This window comes from Gavialis gangeticus, unplaced genomic scaffold (genome assembly GCF_001723915.1).
Source record: "Gavialis gangeticus isolate Ggan-Ray unplaced genomic scaffold, GavGan_comp1, whole genome shotgun sequence".
NCBI classification, from domain to species: domain Eukaryota; kingdom Metazoa; phylum Chordata; order Crocodylia; family Gavialidae; genus Gavialis; species Gavialis gangeticus.
In genome coordinates this window covers 12,180,679-12,201,397 of record NW_017729022.1, presented here as the reverse complement: position 1 = coordinate 12,201,397, position 20,719 = coordinate 12,180,679, and the positions used below count along the sequence as shown (strand labels likewise).

The following is a 20,719-nucleotide window of genomic DNA, read 5'->3' as shown; positions in this document are numbered from 1 at the left end:
TGTTGTTTCACTGAAACTGTTTCGACATTTCGCCCATAGGCTATACTGGGGAATCATGAAAATGCTTAAAACATTGTCATTTGTTGCCTGATTCAGATGCAAATTGTAGGGATGGTAGCCGCTTCTGAGGGTATGAAGCCTGCCAAATTTCAAGGTAGGTGCGGAGGTTTCTCAGAAACTGCACCTCCAAAGTCTTGAAAGCAAAATTCAAGACACTTGGCAGCAGCAGCAGCCTCCTGTCATCTGGTGCACAGATCCCAGGGCCCGCACCCCTAGGAGGCCTGTGGGGTTGTGCTGGACTCCTTCCGGGGGTGCAGGACCCTGGATCTGTACTGGATGATGGGAGGCTGCTGCTGCCACCTGGGACTGGTGCTGGGCACAGACTGGCAGTAGGAGACAGAGCGCAGCCCTGGCTCTGCCCACCTCGCCGCTGGGTTGAGCTCCATGGGGCTGCAGAGCTGCTTGGAGTGCAGCCCGGCAGCGGGAGGAGGACAGAGCCAGTGCTGTGCTCCGATCAGCTCTGCCAGCCTCATGGATCACAGCCCAGCAGCAGGAGGTGGGGAGAGCCAGGGCTTTGCTCCCCACCAGGCTGAGCTCTATGGGGCTGCGGAGCCACTTGGAGCACAGCCCTGGCTTTCTCCTGCTTCCCGCCACCATGCTGCTTTGAAACTGGAAACATTTTGAGTGCCCTCATTTCATTTCAAAGCTTTTTGTTTCATTTTGATTTCACTGTTTTGAGCTCGAAACGTTTCAAAACAGCTTTGAAATGAAACACTCAGTGAAATTTTGCACAGCCCTACAGGCCAGAGCTCAGAAAAGTCAGAGCAAGCCCCAACACCTTCCCCTGGTGCCAAAAACCTACCACTTTTTTTGGCTTAAGGCCAAATTAGTTCTGAATTCCAAATCAACTGGGCCGAGCTCAGTCATTCAAATCTGTATGGCTCTACCATCAGTGCCAGCACTGCCTTGGAAATGTGAGGATCCTCTTGTGCTCCCTCTTTGTGGGCCAGATCTGGCTTGCTGGCTGTAAGCTGCTGATCCCTGTCCTAGATAATATCACAAATCAGTATCTGTCAATTTGGCCCCAATACTACATGGGTGATGCACATAATAAGAGTGTTATAGTTGAGTCAAAAAAAGAGAGAGAACTTTTTCATTAGTAGAACATTTTTTGTTGTCCGTTTTGCTTAGGCGCTAGCAATCTTGGATTAAGAATTAATCACTTGGAGTTTATTCCTCCTCAGCATTCTGTAAAATAGAAAGCCAGTCTAACCACAGGAGCACCGAGCTGAATTGCATCCCTCCCAGAAACAAAAATTAAAATACTAAAACATTATTTTTAAACCAAATCTTATCCAGCAATACAACATTAGCTAAACAGGCATAAAAGTGCCTGTTGATGTTTAAGGTAAGATGGTTTGAAGACCAAAGAGCATCTTCAAAAAAAGCTCAAGAAGCAAAGTTTTTACTATTAAGTTTTTTTGGAGCAACTGGGCACATTTACACATCTGTGTCACTGTAGCAACATACTATGGCAACATAGCTCGTTACTACATTGACATAGTGTTGGCAGGCACAAACTGTGATGCTGATGTTATGTGCCATAGCAACACGCTACCTCATTATAATGCATTGCTACAGTGATGTAGCTGCTAAAAATAACCATGCGCCATCAGGACAGTGCAGGAACAACTGCGCCTTGGGGGCATGTGTAGACACGCCCACTGAATAGTTGGGAGAAATGTTAGACAAGTTCCTTGCACTTTATGTAATATTTCTCCCACCTATGAAATTGGTCCAATAAAAGATCCTGCTGAGAAACCTCCTTTTTCCACATTTCCTGGCCCATCAAACTACAACACTCCAATGCTATTTTAAAAAACAATAGGGCTTTTTGGTTTTTGAAACAAAGCCTGTTAATGCCTATTACAAAGATGGTGGTTCTTTTCTTTTACTTTAAAATAATCTCCACCTAAAAATCAAGGTATTTTTCCCATGTTGTTGGGATTGCAGGTAACTGTTTTGCAGCAGGGTGTTGGTATAACACGAATAATGGATTTTAGTAGATGTTGTAACCAAGGAAGGGAGCTTTCTCCCACTGCTACTTTTCAGGATTACATCTCAGTTGCATTTGACAAAACAGTCTAAACCCAGCCACATTTTTAAATTATATATTTTGATTTTAATAAAAACTCTCAGTGCAAACCCCCCAAAACCTTCTTAATAAAGTTGATCTGCAACATAAATTTTTAGAAATGGGATTTCATTCTGTTCCAGTATGCCATTTGGCACGCTTCTGAATATAAGGAAAAGAAAACTTTTGAAAGCTGAGAGAGCTACAAAAATGGCCTTGACAGACATGGCCTGCCCAGTCATGTAAACAAGTCTACGATATAGGAGGGTAGTGAACCTCTATTGAGGTGGAAATAATGCCTGTCTTTGAGAGAAACTTGTGTTGTTCACTAGGAAGTGAGTAGACTGTCTTCAGGCTTATGTAACTATAATGCATGGGAGAGTAATAATCACTCAACAATTGCTCTTCCTATGCAAAAGATTGAACTGTGTGCATGATGCATTTTGGTAGAGTTGCCCAGCACTGGATCTTGACAGGTCGTAAATTTATTGGTATCTGTTACAGCTATAGTAAAAAGAGTTAACATAGTATAATGCATCTCTTCTTATCCGTGTAGAACAGCAGAACTCTGACAAGCGTTATTAATGTCAGCAGTACATCACTGTCTGCCTTCAGGATGGCATGTGAAGTGAATATAGTAAAATGAATTAACAGTTGTCCTAAGCTGTTGTCTCTTGTATCTACGTGTCTCTTGGTTCACTTTATATACACTTATAGTATGTGTTTCTGACAAATAAAATAACATTGTAGAATTACATGCCCCTTTTTCCAATGCATGATTTGTAATTGAGGCATTACTTGTACAATTTCTTGTGTATACTTGATTAAAATTGGTTTATAAACTTGACTTCATTTAAAATTAGTGCAGCCCCTTGTATGAGCACCCAAATTTTTATTTTAAATATTGACAGACTATATTTATATAAATATGTGATTTAAATAGTGAGAGAGGCAAAAAGAGGGTGTTTAGTATTGGTCTCTCCACATCCTTTTCATGTTACACAAACACGTTTCTTTTGGCATGGAAATGAAAAATAGGCAATGATTTGATGGTGCCACTAGCAAAGCATTGTAGGCACATATTACAATGCACTTTGTGTATCTTCCACAGGCTGAGAGTTAGAAGAGATGTTTTAACTGTGTGAAGGGATATGGTAGGCATCACATTTATATCACAGGAAAAACTGCTTTAGAACTAGTAAAATAGTTGTGGTTACAGTTGTACCATGAGCAGGACTTGACCAATAGCGTGTTCATTCAGTTATCATGGGTGTGGATCTAAAAGTAATGTAGGTTCTGTAGTATGCCTGTCAGCTGAGGAGCAGATCCCAGATAGATCACTTAAAATGGCTGCATATAAATTAATGGAGCCTTTAAATTGTCTCCCTGCTTACTCAGATCAGAATCATGGTCTCAGAGCTGCATCAGTACTATACTATCTATGCAGAAAGGGAAAGAAAGAAAATAAAGCTTCTAAAACTTCTTTTTAGATTGGGATAATTTATACCTGTACTTCAAATACAAGATTGAGGACCATCTAGTCTTCACTTGAAGCTATGCTAACTATAACAGATTTCAAATTCAAAGAAACTGTATGGGACAGAATTCTTGCATTTGTTTTCCTGAACAGAAGTGATAGTTTTATGGAGATGAATACAATACATGAGTGAGCTTTTTCTGATATTGCTTATCTGATAGATGATAGCTAATTAAATGTCTCAGGAATCTGGGTACAACCAGCAATCTTTTTTGGGTTATGGCAGTATTATCCTCATAGTGATAGATAAACTCTGGGATAAAGTGTGTGTGTGTGTGTGCACTTTACAATAGCGGCTCCCAACTTTTTTAGACCGTGAACTGGAAGTAACTGTGGACTGGCAAACTGCAGACCAGCATACTGCAGACAGGAAGTGACTGCCAATACTGCTGACCGGAAGCCAACCTTTTGGTTTGATGTTGGTCCACAGTATGCTGGTCACTTCCGGTTCGGTAGCCAATCCTTCACGGCCTGATATGGAGCTGCAGCCTGGGGGTTGGGAACCTCTGCTTTTAAAAGGTAATGGAGTCTGGCAATCTGAATGACTTGACATAGTGCTATTAGCCCAAAACCAGTTTACCCTATTTGTCCCCGTGTTTTTTTTGTGTTTTTCTTTCTCAATCCCAGTCTCTTTTTCTATCTGTGTTCTTTTCACCATTGTTTGCCCATCCAACTTGCCTTCTTGCTCTTCCCTCCGTGATCTAATTAATTTATGTCCTTTTTCTCTGGAACTCTGAAGTGTGGATGTGCTGCAGCTCAGTTGGAAAGGATTTAGAACAAATAGGGTAAACTTCAGTGAGGTCTTGCCTTCCATAAAGCTGTGGAAGAAGGGAAAACAGAGCAAGTGCCTTTCCAGAAAGGAAAGTAGTAACCTTTATTGCCTGGGAGGAAGCATGGCAGGGTAAATTTTGCTGCATCACCATGGTAGCTGTGTTTGAAAAACTGGTTATTTGGAACAAATGTGGGTCATAGTAGAGGCAAATATGTGTCACTCTGGATAAGTGACATGATAGATATGCAGATTGTGAAAACTAAGACTTTTAGAATATATCCATAGTAGGAATTTTCAATACTTTTCACACAAGTGGTTTAGAACTTATCCAGATTTGCTGTTGGAGGCGAAGGGAAGTTATAGTGTAAACCAGTAGTGTCCACCCTTCTTGGCAGGCATGCCACAATTTAGCCCCTCATCTCCCTGGGTGCATCTACAAATGTGCTTTACTGTGGAATTGACTAATTAGCTCCACAGTAAAATATTACCATTTACCTGTGCATCCCTTTTAGGGTACAGTTAATTAATTAACTCTGCTGTAGGATAGTACTGTCCAGGACAAATATTATCCTACGGTGGAGTTAGTGCACTGAAATATATGTGTAGATGGTGACTAGGGCTGGCTGGGACAGTAGGGTGCTACAGTGCGGGGCTAGCCAACTGTCAGCCCTCGCACTATAGGACACTTGTGCCCCAACCAGCTCCTCCACAGCGTGTTGAGCTGGAGCAGAGCAGGTCTGAGCTGGAAGGCTGACCCCTTGGGCCCCATGCCTTGGCTGAACATACTGCAGTTGCAGACACGCATGTAAACACTACTCCTGGGAGAAATAAACTGTGGTGCAAACTGTGCCAGAGTTTATTGCTGTATGCTAACTGTGCATGTAGATGCACCTTCTGGCCAGATCTAGACATGCAGGCACGTGCAGTCTATGGTGCTACAAACCTTTCTGCAGTGCCACAAACCACATACCCAGCACGTTAAACCATGCACGGTGATGCTAATTTGCCATGGCGGGGCAAAATATAAAACCCCCTGAACATGAGTGGTGCATGCCCCCCGGCAGCTGGGGTGGCACGGCTGCACTGGTGGCAGTGAGAACACAGCAGCAGCAGGAGCCTGGTGATCATGAGCGGGGAGTTCCCACAGATGCCGCCAGCATTGTCGGCAGGCGAGGGGGGCGAGTGCTGACCAGGGGTTGACGACCACTTGCAGGCACCCCCGGCAGCAGCAGCGGTGGCCAGGGGTGATCGTGGGCCGGTGCCTGTCGGTGGCATCTTTTTGCAGGGATGCACCACCATGTGCAGGGGGTGCATGTGTACCCCCTACATGTTGCCCCTTCTGAATAAAAAAGCAAGTGCAAGGCACACAAGCATGACTTGTACCAAGACAAACACAGAGGTGGGGGAGCAGGAGCCCACTGCCAGTTCTTCCTTCTCTGTGCACTGTAGAGCCCCTGCACTGGGGTGCAAGGTGCCTTGAGACAGGGGAGCAGGCAGCCCTGGCTTGGCTGCTCCTCTGTCTCTGCATGCTTCAGTGTGGGGGCTCCGCACTGAGGCACATGGAGCCCCCGCACTAAGGCAGGCGGAGACAGAGGAGCAGCCAACCTAGGACTGCCTGCTCCCATGTCTTGAAGCACACTGCACCCCAGCCAGCCAGGGAGGCTGAGTGGGGCACGGGATGCCTTAGCGTGGGAGCTCTGAAATGTGTGGGAGACAGGGTACCAGGCAGCCCTGGCCTCCCTGCTCCCCCATTTCTTCATGCCACTCTCCAGTTGGCTGGGGCACAGGGTGCTTCAGCATGGGGGCTGCCTGCCAGCTAATCCTGTGCTGATACACCCTGTGCCCCAGCCACGCCTCCATGCAGTACAGGGAGCAGTGGCTCCCTCTGAAAAGCACATGGGTAGGGACGTGCACTGCAGCACAAAGCAGCAGCACAAATTTGCTGCGAATGCACACCCCTGCTCATGTGGATACAGTTCCTGAATCCCAATCTGCTCTGCTTTCTGCTTCATGCCCTATTTGCTGTTATGCCTGCCTGTTCCCACCCTGGCCTGCCATTTAGTGCACACAAAGGTTGCATATGGCATATGTACCACAGATTGGACACCCTTGGTATAGACAGACAGCAAGGTGTCTAAAGATACAGTGGTAAAATTTGCTTGTGCCCAAGCTGCACTAGCACTTCTCAATCGCCACCTCCCAGCTGGGAGGCAGTGGGAGGCAGTTGTACTTGTATTTACTCTTGCAGCCAATGGAAGTGCCAGTTTAAAAAAGGCCTGGTTTACAAAGGTATTTAGGTATTTAAGGATACAAAAAGGTGCATAGTATGTGCATCTGCATGAGACAGTAACATCGCAGTAGACTAATTCTACTATGCGTTAGTGCAGCTGGCAAAAACCATGCTAATGCGCAGTAGAATTAATCCGCACATTAGCATCACATAAAAACTGTCTATGCTAATGTGCTGTAGTGCTGATTACAGTGCATGAAGTTAGTACCTGTAATTACAGGTACTAAACTATGCACTGTAATTATGGCACATTAATGAATGTGGTGATGAAATCCTTAAACAGATTAGGCAAACTATAGATGTCTTCGTAAAATAGTGTTCAGTAAAACTTTTCACAAGAAGTGACTCTTGGAAGAGCGACATATTCCCATGGAAGGGAAAGCCCAACAGGAAGTGATGTTTGTGGAGGCAGCTCTAGGATGCATCTTGTAGTCCATGGGCCAGATTATACTCAAGACCAAATGTTGTTTTCTTCCTTAGGCCCCTGACTTGATTTGTGAATAAACTCTGACAGTATTAAATTCCTGCTTCATGTTTTCATATAATGAGAAATTACAAGGGGGGAGGGGTGTGTGTGTGTGTGTGTGTGTGTGTGAAGAAATTTAAGAGAGAACTAATATACTTCATAATATGCAAGCCTGTCTCGCTTTTATTGATTTTGATAACATTTGCTATTGACTTCTCTGGCAGCATTATCAGATATTTAAACTATTAGATGCTTAAATAGCTCTCACCCTAATGCACATTTCCAGCTTGTGTAGTTATGCCCTAAACAAAGCAGAGGAGAAGGGAAATTAGATTTTGTATCACTTACTTCAGAAGTGTTGGAGTTAATGTAGTGGGAAGTAGTAGGATCAGTCTTGGAGAGCGTTATTTTCTCTTAATCCAAAGAACCCAGCAAACTTGAGCACTACCTAATATGCTATCACGCTATGTTCACCCTAAACGATTGAAGGGTGAGAGGTTAATTCATTCTCTGCTCCTATTCAACCCTTGGTCTCTCTTCTGTGACTGCCAACAAGGGTAGTAATTACTAGTGTTATCTCTTCAGTGTTCTGTGATGTGGATAATTGTTTACCATGAAAGTGAACTGACACCCTTAACTAAGATCAGACAGGCTGCAGCACAACCATCACATGGGCAGTAGTAAATTCAGGTTGATACCCAGTCTGACTTTATGCTCTAAAAAGTCTCTTACCCCACTACAAATCCCCTGAGCCATCCAGTTGTTTGAAGAATTAGCTTTATTCCGCTTTAATCAGGACCTTTCAAGAACCTTTAAAGAGCCAACATTATGTTTGGAGTAACTTGTATCTTAAGCCTAAGAAGCTCGACTGTGATAAATAGTGTAAATACTTTCCTTGTAGTAGTTTGATTGTGGAAAATCATAGTAGCATGTATGTTTTGTTGGCAGGCGCTCAGTCTATTTAGCTTATCAAAAGTAAGGTTAAGGGGCCACTGGATCATAATCTGTAAGAACCTACCTGGGGACCAAAACTTTGAAGAACTAATTATCAATCTTGTAGACGAAGTCATAACAAGAGCCAGTGGATGGAAGCTAAAACTAAATAGCTTTAGTCTAGAATGAGGCATACATTTTAGCAATGAGTGATTAATCACTGGAGCAACTTACCAAGTATTGTGGTGGATTTTCCACAGCTGGTAATTTTTAAGTCAAAGTCGCTTTTCTAAAAGGACATGCTGTAGTTTAAATGGAAGCCCCGTGGGCTATGTTGTTGAACAGGTCAGACTAAACCCTCACAGTGGTCCCTCCTGGCCTTACCTAGAAGTGCCAACATAATTGGCCTAAGATTGAAGGGAACACAGAATTATAGGCTCCAAACTGGGAGTCTAGTCTAGTAAACCAGTTTGCCTCCTAAAGCATAAGTTCGTATATAGAATTTACAGGATTGAGGCCAGATTCAAAACTCAGTGAAGTCACTGAAACTTTTTGCTAACTTTTGTGGACTATAGGTTACCAGGTTTTGCTAATTTGGTGCTGGGGATTATGTAACACTTGCACAATGAGTTCTGAATCTCATTTGGGGTATTATACTACAGAAACATATTCTGCACAAAAACAATTCTGAGAGTCCTGTCCGAGCTAGTAACATTAGGCAAACTCTCTAGGTTTCCAGTTTGTCAAGAAAAAAGGAATAGGCAAGATAACATGCATTTTTTTAAATCAACAACATAGATTTATGAGCAGAAATAAAGAATAAATATATTGTTCCTGATATTTCAGTTTTTGATTAATGATGAATGGAATTGGCAGATGTTCACTTGGCCACCAGATGGAGACTATTCAGTCCAACAAATAGAACAGAGACATTGAAATTGACAAAAGCTGCAATAATTTTACAAGGTCCAGACAAAATCCCTAGCTCACACCACACTACATGCCAGGTTCTGACTCAAGTTTTAATTATTGTCTATTTTTAATAGTTAAAGAATCAGGATGATATAAAGCAATGATGTTGATGATGGGTTGATTTCAAGATCAGTTGATTTCTGTTGGGGGCAGGGTGTGGAGGTATTAGCATAACCCTGGTTCCCCAGTTCCATAACTTTTTGCATACTTGCACATCCCTGCATAAAACCTTCTTTATTTTTAAGGCTTCCTGGGAGGTGCAAAACTCCATCCATACAGAACAAGTTTGGATGAAAGAGCAGCAGAGGTAGAAGAATGAGAGAGCAGAACAGCTCCTATTCTGCCAGATTCGAGTGGTTACCAGATAGCATTTTAAATGCTAGCCCCACATACCTAGTGTATTTGCAGTCTGATGTCTACAAATCAGATAACTAGAGATGGATCACTGTACCTGCAAGGCACCATGTTCTTCCTTTTACATTTAGAGTAGGGTAAGATTTAGATTGTGGATGAATCAAGTTAGTTTGTCCCTTAGAGTTCAAGTAGAACCTCTCCAAATGGAATTTTAAAAATTCATTGTGTGTCTGATAAATCAACTGCTGACTTTTATAATGGAGACCAAATATTATGAATTAGCTATTTTTTGTGAATGTGTCACATTGAATCAGATCCCTGGTCCATTCTTCCGACTCTGACACTTGATCCCTGCTTGACAAATATTCTGTTCTCAGAAGGGAAAAGTGGTTTCTCCCCCTTTCTGCCTTGTTTCAATTAGTTTTTATTCCCTGATTGCATGTACTCACTTTAGAATTCATGATTACAAATGTTGACTTGTATTATCCAACCAGTCAAATGCAACTTAGCTTAGCTAACTTAATGCAAAAACTTGCAGCCTCTTTCTACCCAGAATGCTAAAGCAAGTAGATATGTAATTTAGCCAGGTCTGGGTAGAAAGAAGTTTCACCAATACATTTATTTTGGAATTATTAGCTATACACCATTTTCTTGATGATTTTAAGTAGATGTGTTATTTTTTTTAGCCTTCCATGGGCGAGATAATGGTTGAATATAAGAAAAATGGATGCAGATGGCTAAACCCAGTTTTGCTTTTGGGGTGGACAGCTAAATGGTCCACCTGACTGAAACAAAAGGCAGCTCTTGAGGGGCCCAGTTCTGGCTCATGCCTTTCCTTCTCTGAATAAGTTCGCCCTTGACAATAGCAATGCCTTTCAGACAAGACTGACTCCTCTTAGCACCCTGTGGATAAAATCTGTCTCATTCACATTTAATTCTTGTAGGAAGCGTTAACTGTCTGCAAACTGCTTCATCACTATCTTACACACAATGGGCTGTAAAGTTGATAATGCTGTCAAAATGTAAGAGTACCCTACAAGTAACTGTGAATATTTTACAACAGTTGACACTTCCATATACCCTGTACAACTGTTTTCAAGCTGTATATACAACTGGACAAGCTCCCAGCCTTGGGTAATTAGCCAGTATGTTGGCCCGTTTAGTTCAAGAAATGTTTTTTGTGAGATTTTAGTGTTTACGCATGAAATAAGAATTTGCTGCTGAAGAATATGCATCACTGCTGAGGCCTAAGAGAAGGGAATGCATGCCTGATTAATTTTGTGACCTGCCAACACCAGGCATCTCAACAAAAATGCTACCTAGTTTCATTCAAAACAGGAGACATTCACGCCTTTGACCCAGAGATACAGTCCTAATAGATTATCTTTTGATAATGACTTCCCAAGGGAAACAAAGAACAGTTAGGTATAGGAAAAAGGAAATATGACCTAGGTGTTCATGGTTAAATTCACAGTTCTGTAGGGGAAACTGCCTGGCAGCCTTTGAAGCCAAACAAACTGGCTTTTGGAGCTTTTTTTCATTTCAAAGCTGGGAGACAGACTACACCTTTTTAAAAATGCAGAGGAAGTAAAAGCGACAGCTATGGCCATGGTCCCTCCCTTTCTGAAAGTTTATTGTCAAAGATGGAATCAACCCTGGCTGCTAGCCAAGCATGTCTGAATTACAAATACTATTGTCTGACCAGTACTAAGCCTACATGGACTTTATACTAGAGCCCTAAGCCATCTCTGCACTCCAGTAAATGCTAACATTATTTTTCCTTGTCTGTGTTCCTTGGCACCAGACAAAGCAAGTGCAAGCCACAGGTCAGAGTTTTACCACCAAGCTATTTATTTTACCCAACTATTTACAGCAACATGTTTGTGTATTTTTTCTCTTTTCTTTTTTTAACTCACAATAGAAGCCATTGTTCACTTGTGTGCAGAAACTTATGTGCAACACAGAGCTCCCTTACTGTGTCCTGAAAGAGAAATTCTTCTCAGGTAACCTTTATATATAATGATATATGCCACCCTGCATTGTGGCTGGCAGCTCTTTGTCCAGCAGCATTTTATAAATGCAGCCTTCAGATGGCTCTTGCTACTCCTAGCAGGGCCGAGTACTACTTACCAACAAACCTTTTTCATGCAGTGCGTTTGCAAATGCTCTTTCAGAGGCACACCACCGCTGCTGTCGTGTCTGGGTCTAGACCGAGAGGGATTTCTTGGCCGTGTCCCCCAAATGCATGCAAACACTGAGTGATGCCCCAGCTCCCCTCTGCGTACTGGACCCAGGGCTTTGCCACTTCTTGCTGAAAACTGCCTAGGCCTGTATATGACATCCCTATTTTAGTGCAGAGACCTCTTTTGGGGGGGGGGGGAAGGGGGGTACTAAATGTGCGGTGCAAGTGGTTGCGTAATAGTAACTCAAGAAGCTGCCTGGACCCTTATCATGGCGCAAGGATGTGACACTCCCTCCCCTTCCCTCCCGGATTGAGTAGGGACCTTAACCTGGCTGTTGCTCTCTCTGTCTCTGACCTAACAGAGCTCTCCCCATCATCAGGCCGAGCCTGCCTGGAGGTGGGTTGTTTAGCGAGCTGTTTGGGGATTCATATGTTAATGACCTTTGCCAGGGGCCGGGAACCGCGCCGAGCGCCGTCCCAGCGCGAGCTGCCGGCTGCGGCGGCGGGAGAGGCCGGGGAAGGAGCTCGGCGCCGGCAGCCCCGCACGGCCGCTTGCTCCCCGCCGGCTCCAGGTAAGCGCGGGGCGCGGGGGCAATGCTGGCTTTCCCCGGGGGACCTGCCGGGCGCTAGGCTGGGGTGGTTTGCCAAGGAGGCGGCGCGGGGGAGTGGGGCCGGTTTGCACCCGCCGGTGCCTTGTTTGAGTCTATTTTGGCTTTGAGTAGCACAGCCCGCCCAGGTACTCCCCAGGCAGCCGGTCTTCCCCAAAGCAGAGGGAGCCCCCGGTCCGGGCAGCCCTTGCACAAGTGGTTCCTGAACCTGCCTCCGACCCGCTGCACGCAGGCCACTCCGTGCCGCTGCGCCAGCGCCTGGCGGGGAGCAGGGGCCCTAGCGAGGGAAATTTGGGCCAAGAGCTGGGGGTCTGGCGGTGACGGCGCTGGACGCCCGTTTCGCGCATTTGGATCTGGATCTTTTGGGACAGGCGGCCACATCTGGTGCGTGGCTCAGTGGCAGCGGTCAAGCCAGAGGGTTTTGGTGATCTGCTGGCAGTGCATTGCTAATAGTAATCGCTTCTCTCCCGGCCTGTTGTGGGCTAAGAGCAAGTACAAGCAGTTAGTTGGAGGGGTAGGAGGAAATACAGCTATGATGAGGGTGGCTACAGAGTTGCAATAACCCGATTAAGTTATTGAGCAAGAACGTGTCGGGGTCCGGGTTGTATTGTAGCCTCTTGATCTACAGGCAAAAGGAATCGTAACTCGTGGCCTCTGGTGCCCCTGGAAGGGTGAGTGCGCCTGAGAGCTTGCAAAGCGACATTACTTCTGCAAATGTTTAGTTGGTCTAATAAAAGAGATCACCTCTGCCACGAGTTCTGATTCCTTTAGTAAGGATGTAGCCCAGGGGAGCTCCTTTCTCTAGAGACTGAATCATCATCGGAGTTGAAATGGCCATTTCCTGCTCTTCAGGCTTTGGTCCCTTGCTGCATTGTGAGTGGAGGGAGGTGTGATATGCATCTCCTGTTTCCTTCAGCCTTGTTAACAAGCAGTTTAACAAAAAAGGTTGTTAAACAATTTGCCCTGCAGGCCAGAGTTAAACAGCAGGGGATGGGCGAGGAAATGTTTGTCTAACAGGGCTGGCAAATCATGACCTCTGCTGTCTGGTCAGAGGTGACCAATGAGGATATATTCAATGGGCTGGAAATCTTACAGTAAGGAGTAATTTTTCAGTAGATCCCACAACTGTATAATAGCTTTATAGCCTTCGTATAGGACAATATTTTAATGTAACTGGATCTGTAATTAGGAACATGGACTCTCTTAGTTCAAAATTAGTGACCATAGAGGACAGTAGATTTTAACTACAATATGTTTAACTTTATTAAATCAAGTTCAGCTTTTTAATCCAATTACATGGTTAATTGTCAAGCCATTGGTGAAATTTCTTTTTGTAGAGTGTAAAGCTTTATTAGCAGGTAGTATTTGAGCAGAGCTGACACATGACTGATTCTGAAGTAGATCTTAAAACACACTTGCTTTATTCTGTAGATGTCATATAGCCCGTTTCTTCTTCCTCCCAAAACACATATTTTTTTCAGCTGCTTTTTATATGTTGCTGGGTTCGTTGCAGGATATAACTAGTTTAAAGCACATTAAAGAATGCCTATAACTGCAAAACCTTTTTATCCCTATGTTGTAGATTTAAAGTTCAAAATGGTGCATACACATGGGTGGGAAAAGTAGAAACTTCTGAACAGATACTAGCTAAAATAGCATTTGCAAATATGGATGCTTTCGGAAACTAAAAATAGTTACATGCCAAAGCTGAACAATACTTCCTGTGTAGCTTGGCTTGTGTGTTGTTTGTATGTTGCTACCAACAAGCAATTGATTTTGGGTCTATATATTGTGTCTACAGAAATTATTTTTTTTAAATGGTGCTATCCTTTGAGCAATTGCAGTTCTGTTTTGGGGTACCTGGAATTTAATCATTCAGTCCAATGCACCTAGTTGTTTTTAAATAGTACTTTGAGATTTGTGGGTTGCAGTGATTCTATTGCCTTTAATCATTATAAAATCTTTTGATTTTATTTTGTTTAGGAACTTACCATTTGAAGCCTTCCCCCCACCCCACCAGCTCTTCCCAGTTTCACCCTGCGTCCTACCTTTATGGAAGGATTCCTGCATGTGTCCTTTAGATTTGCCGGGCCTGAAGAATGCTGCTTTGATACGAGTTCTACGGTCCTGTTTTAAACAAATTCTAGTGCAAAGAAGTTAAATGGAGCTGTGCTTCAAGTGGCTGCATTGCCCACCCCTGAAGTAGATGTTATTTGGGCTGGAGGGGCCACGTAGGGAGTTTTGGTGAGTTGTTGCAGGCCTGGCCAGCACCCACCTCCCTTCACCCCCTCCTGCCCACAACAGCTCACCAAAACTTTCAAAGTGGTAGATTACTGGAGGGTCCAGGGGTGCTGGATGGAGCAGGCAGGTGGGGTCTCCATGGAGACGTTTGGGACCTCTGCAGCCAAGTGAAGAGCATGGTTCGGAATGGGCTGGGCAAGTGGGGCCAGGACTGTGGGGCTGGGCAGGACAGGGCTCCCATTCCTTCTGGCACCCCTGTTGGAGGGTGTGGGGTGGAAATGCTGGGGTGCCCAGGTAGTGGGGGCCGGGTCTGGTGGCAGTGACAACACAGGTGGTGGCGGCGGCAGCAGCAGCCAGGAGCCAAGGCTGCCAGGAAGCAGAATTTCATTATCAAGCTGCCCTAGCCCTGCTGCGCACCTGGAGGCAATAGGACCAGCACATGAGCCATGGCCTGGGCTGTCTGCCACGCCTGCTGCAAGAGAAGCTGAGGGACCACGCTGGATAAAATTCGTTGGTGGACTGGATCCAGCACATGGGCTGTATTTTGCCCACCATGACCTACTTCCTTTCCTTGCAGTGGCAGGATGTTGGTAGTACCTTCATCATCCTGCTGTTTTACCAGTTGCAAGATAAGGTGTGTAAGTTTTTTTTAGGCATTATGCCTGGTACCTGTGTGTGAAGGTTGTTCCCAAAATTTATTAAGAATAGGGATGGTTTAGAAAGGAATAATCCTGCCTTGGGCGGGAGAGTTGAACTAAATGACTAGATGATCCACTGAGGTCCCTTCCAACCCTACCTATCTATGATTATAGGGCTCTCTTCTTTTAGCCTCTCCAATTTATCACTGCCCCAGAGTCTTAACTTCCCTTTAGATGTAAATGGTACATTTACATATCCTTGGCACACTTGAAAATCATAAGTTACCAAGGGCTGTAGTTTCCTGCAGCTCCATCACATCCACCAGGCCAAGCATGTCCTGCCTGTGGGGGTCCCAGGCCGGTCTCCATGGAGATCCCACCTGCCCCCTCCATCCACCCCCTCTGGTGGTGGGTGCGGGGCAGACTGGTAACAGATATTAGAAATTCTGTGCTGAAGTATCAACAGTGTGCATAACATAATACTGGACTCTTACTCAGGGTATTGGAGCAATTTAACACAGTAGAATTCCACTTTATTCATAACAGCCTTGCTAAAAACTCCCTCCCTCCTGGAGGCAATTCGTTTCTTCTGAATAGGATTGTCTTGTCCACAAAGCATGGGTAAAAACAGCGTAGAGCCACCACCAGGAACAGTTCCATTGGCTTGAACTTGATGAAAATAGTTGTACTTGAAATGTGAATTTTGTCTGTGGTTATCTGGCGTTCTCTCCCTCCTGGTTAATATTTTAAGATGATCTGCATGGATGGCCCAAAAGAAAAGGTATTGAGGTTTTCCATACCAATATGACATTTCTCCTTCTAGAGGAATTAGTAGTGGGCACTAAGCAGATTTTGGCAATTGCCACAAACCACTATCTTTTACAGTTCTAGAAAACTGCTTATCAATTTCAGAACATTGCCTACATGCCAGAATAGCTATGTACAGAGCCCCCAAGGATCTGGTTATTGTACAAGAGCCACCAATGTTGAGTTGCTCTTCTTCCCTGGTGCTATATTATTGAAACAGTAGAATTGGTTTAAAACGTAGATATGCTTGTTGCTGAACTTCACCACTGCAGAGTAGGTGTGGGGAACTTTGCAGTACCACGTTGTTTGGAGGGACAAAAAAAACAATGCTGAACAGCAGAAATACTTATAATGTTTCCTCTTATGGGGGCCAGTGTGTCTGTGAGTGTGTGCGTGTGCATGCGCGCACTCTAGTTTATTTATGGGAACCAATACCAAAGCACCCTAACCTTCCACGGGTAATGCAGAGGGACAAGGGCTGTCAACATCCCACCACTGCAAGTGGTGTTAAAATGTATCTGGAGAGCCAAGGAAGTTAAATTACAGTTTAGAGTTTACTTTTCTGTGTTTCTGTCCAACACTAATTGCTTAATAAAACATTACCAAAGTTTGTGACTCCTTTTTCATGGGTCATAGCTGAATTCAGGTTTGAAAGACAAGACTTTGGCAAATACTTGAGGTATATAAGGTAGCAAAATGAGGAGAAATTTCAGGTTACGTTTCACATAATTAGCATCTCTCTCTCTCTCTCTCTCCTCCTTTTTAAATCTATCTTGTTCCAAACAAGGGTATTCTAAAGCAGCACATTTGATGCCTGATTTGTCTTCCTAAGTAACTTGATCTTTTATGGAAGATTAGTAAATATGATGCATGCATCCAGCAGCTCAGAATTATTTGGATGCATCCTGAATTCATGGAAGGGATTGAGATATTAAGCCTCGATGCTAGGATCGTAGAACTATTATGACTGTGGTTAGTGCCTGCCTGAGCTCTATTACCAGTAAGCTCCCAATGGGCTGTTGCAATCCTGCTGTTTTATGGGAATAAGAAAAAAGTCTTGAGTCTAAAATTGAGATTTTTTGCTCTGATGCTAGTGGGTAATTTTATTTCCCCTAAAAGCTGAGAAAACAAGTACCTTGGAATTGAATCGTGTTATCTTCTTAGTATCTGCTTTTAAAAAATATTTTAGGGTACAAAAGGTATATGCTGAGATGCTTATTTGTGAATTTTAGATACCTAAATGGAGTTTAATGAGTTCTATCTAATGATCATACTTTTAAGTCACTTGTTCAATAGATGATTATTATCACGTGGTCCAGGAACAGTAATATGAGACAATAAACTGTAGACACTAAATTAATAAGCCTGACTGAAAGAGATCATGCCATTCCCGAAAGAATGGAAGAAAGCACAGTAGGGTGACACCTTTGAGACTAACTGGTTCAAAGAGACATGGACATGAGCTTTCATAGGTGACAGGAACTAATATTTAAAAGATTATTTTTTTAAACTTCAAACATAAATGACTTGCACCTGTGTTAAAATGATTTGTTTTAAAGGTCAAACTCTGAACAGTAGAAAAGGAAATGAGGTCATCTTTACTTTTGTTAAGGGTGAAGTAAAGTCAAATTTATTGGTTGTTTGGGATATATTGGACTTCTGGCACACATGCTACTTTGAAACAGTTAACACAAAAAGGCCAATATAGGGCTTTCTTTCACTTACCTTAAAAAAAAACACACTATAATTTAATTTAGCTGTAATTTAACCATGTTTGCTAATTTTATCACTTCAACAACTGGAGTAAAATTTGAGGATCTGTTTTAAAATACCTGACATGATTTGTGAAAATAAGCACTTATGGTGGTGGCTTGGCCAGAGAAATCTGCTCGTTTTACTTGAAATAATATTTTATGATGTTAGTAGTCTTTATTACAGTGTAACTATGCACTGTAATAATAGTCTGTTGGCATCTTTAATAAAAAAGTATTTTTCAAAGTTTATAACAGTTGTTTTAGCTAGCAGTGGGCTAAAATTAGTGTGTAAAATCTTCAAGCCAGATGTGAACTTAATTCCCAAACAAAAATTTTAAAGTAAACTTTCAGTAATATAGTAGCAGTAAAGTAAGATAAGTAATTAATCTTTTTGGGGGTCTTGGAAAGAAATGGTGTGATATAAAGGTATATTTTAAGAAGGTGTACATAACATGTAGAAAGGTGTGTATTGCTATTCTTTTAACTTGGAGGCCATTCACACAAACACACCTACAACACCTAGTTCTAAGGAATGGGTTTGTGATGAGAAACATCATGCTGCAACAACAACAGTTAATATCATGGATATGTTGGATGTTATGCTTAAGGCCGTTCTTGTCTAACCTGATAATTTAGCTGTTCTTCCTCCAGTGATTTAGCACTGGTTTAATTCCACTGATATCTGCAATGGTGAGACAAATAATGTAATATTACTTAAACACATATTTATACTGCTGTGTTGTTTAGACCTACTCTGAGCAAGTGTGGCAACATATTTTATGGCTGGTCTATACCCACTACTAACATTAGTAGAGTTGGATCTATCCGTAGGTCAATTGTGAAAGAATACACACACACACACACTTGCAAAATATAGCACAAAGACTGAATATCGACATAATATACTTCTTTATTTTTATAAGTATAAATTAGTTTCTAATTTAACAACATCAGTATCAGTGCAAAATAAGAGCTTGATGCTGAGTACACAGAAAATCGAATTGAGGGCAAATCACTGACAAGCACACTGCATCTTGTCGACTTACAAAGGCCGTTCTTGTTTCTTGTTTTTGATGTTTGTTACTGATGGGTATCTGAACTCGCACAAGTATGTTGTTGAAAATAATAACAGTGTGTTTATTGCCTTGCTCCCAATTGCTGGGTATACTTTGGCAATAATTATCCAGAGTTTGTCCAGTGGTAGCTCAACAAATTTCAGTCTGGGTTGCAGTCTGAATCTTAGCCAGCTGCTTTTTTTTCCTATGACAATTGGGAAGTGTTTTTAGGTGGTTCCATAACAAATGCATTCCACACCCAATCATATAGACTGGCTGGGAGTGATTGCAAGGACTGGCTAATTTTATCTTGTAGAGATGAGGAATTATCTTGAATTAATTTAGAAGCACTTCACTGTACCAGCTTACAACAAAGGCACCACTCTCTCCACTCAACAGAGACCCCACACAACTTTCTTTTTTCCTACCATGTTGAAGTGCCTGCAGAGACACGTATAAGCTGCACTGCGTCTTCACCGTGATTGTTTTGTGGGGTGATGTCAATATACAAATGTTGTATAGAGTGAATAGTCTTACAAATTCTGGCTTGGAAATGTAATGCTGTATGTTTTAAATACAAAAAAAAAAGTATTATTTTTCATGGCACACTTCCATAGCTCCTGCAGCACATTAATGTGCCATGGTGCACCCCTTGGGCGTCACTGAGTTAGACTTCTGTCACTTGCTTCATTGTCTACTTGGTTACAAACCAAGCTTGTACAGTTAAGTCTTTTTCTGGAAATTTTTATATTCTGGGCGAGCACTCTGTCCTGTGAGTGCTCATCTCTCAAATTGCTAGTGACTGCATAAGGAACTCGCAGCATTCTTTTGTGTTTAATGTCTGCTCAGTGTATTGCAATTCTTTGTTACTTAGGTATGTAACTATAAGATAAACCAACAACTGTGCGCGCAAAATATGGAAGCATGTATTTGTTGCTGCTAAACATGCTAGGTTGGGGGTTTTTTGGAGGGGGAGGGGCATTCAAACAGCTTACAGCATACAGTGCATAATTTATAGTGTGATAAATCCAAACCTCTTCATTTATCATAACATCATTTCCATATGTGGAGATAGTCAGCAGGCTTTTCCTGTTCAATTTTGTTAACTTACTCTTCTAATCTTTTTCAGAATCATTGCTTCATGAACTGCAACTAGATATCTAGCTCTTCTCTTTGCACTACATTATGCCATTGGAGATGGACTCAAAAGTAAACAATCTTACTTTTGGGTGTCAACGAAGCTCAACATCTGATGATGATTCTGGCTGTGCCTTAGAAGAATATGCTTGGGTTCCACCGGGCCTTAGACCAGAACAGGTAGGAGCTGATACTTATGGCCATAATTTCATGTGTTTATGGGCTGTCTGAAAATCTTGTGTAGTTTTATAAAATTTATAGAACTTAAGAAAGCTTTTTTTCCTCCTTTGTTTTTTGCTTCTAGTGACCTATCTTAAGCGAAGCTAAGACTCTTTGGTTACAGGAAAGAGTGCCTACATTCTGTAAAAATGATTTGTAGTGAAGATTTTTCTATGAATATATATTCGGCTGCCCAAGGTCTAAAGAAACAGGGAACTCAACTCATTTCTTTGAATAAAGCAATTTTGTTAAATATTTGCAAAGAAAGAAACCATTAAAATCTTGTAGCACTGTATTAATTGCAGAAACAGCTGATAATTTTTTGCTGAATAACAAGACATTTGATATTGATGTACTGGATGTTAGCTACATTAATTAAAGTGTAGGTAACTAAATTATTGCTGTGACAGAAATGATTATATTAAAATATTTCAAGACTTCTTAAACAGCCGTACGTTTACCACTTGTGCAAAGACATCACTCTAGTATTCCTTCTTGAGTTGAAGTTTTGAAGGTTTGGAGGGCAAGACTGTATTATATTTTAAAAGTACAATGGAAGGAAACAGTTCAATGATTCTGAAACAGAACTGACAGATGGCCACAGGAGGAATTTGCTACTT

At 42.6% G+C, this 20,719-nt stretch overlaps 1 protein-coding gene across 2 annotated transcripts in view; it reads left to right on the top strand.

Moving 5' to 3' along the window:
- Nucleotides 1-20,719, top strand: part of PRICKLE1 (prickle planar cell polarity protein 1) — an 89,451-nt gene that overhangs the window by 58,756 nt on the left and 9,976 nt on the right. Inside the window, exons 1-2 of one of the 2 annotated variants that reach the window (XM_019514593.1) lie at nt 12,023-12,037; nt 19,873-20,060. In XM_019514593.1, coding sequence (XP_019370138.1) covers nt 19,929-20,060 — 132 coding nt within the window. In that variant the 5' untranslated portion in view covers nt 12,023-12,037; nt 19,873-19,928. Of the gene's footprint in view, nt 1-12,022; nt 12,038-19,872; nt 20,061-20,719 lie in introns of those variants that run through there. The other variant, XM_019514592.1, reaches the window with a different exon arrangement.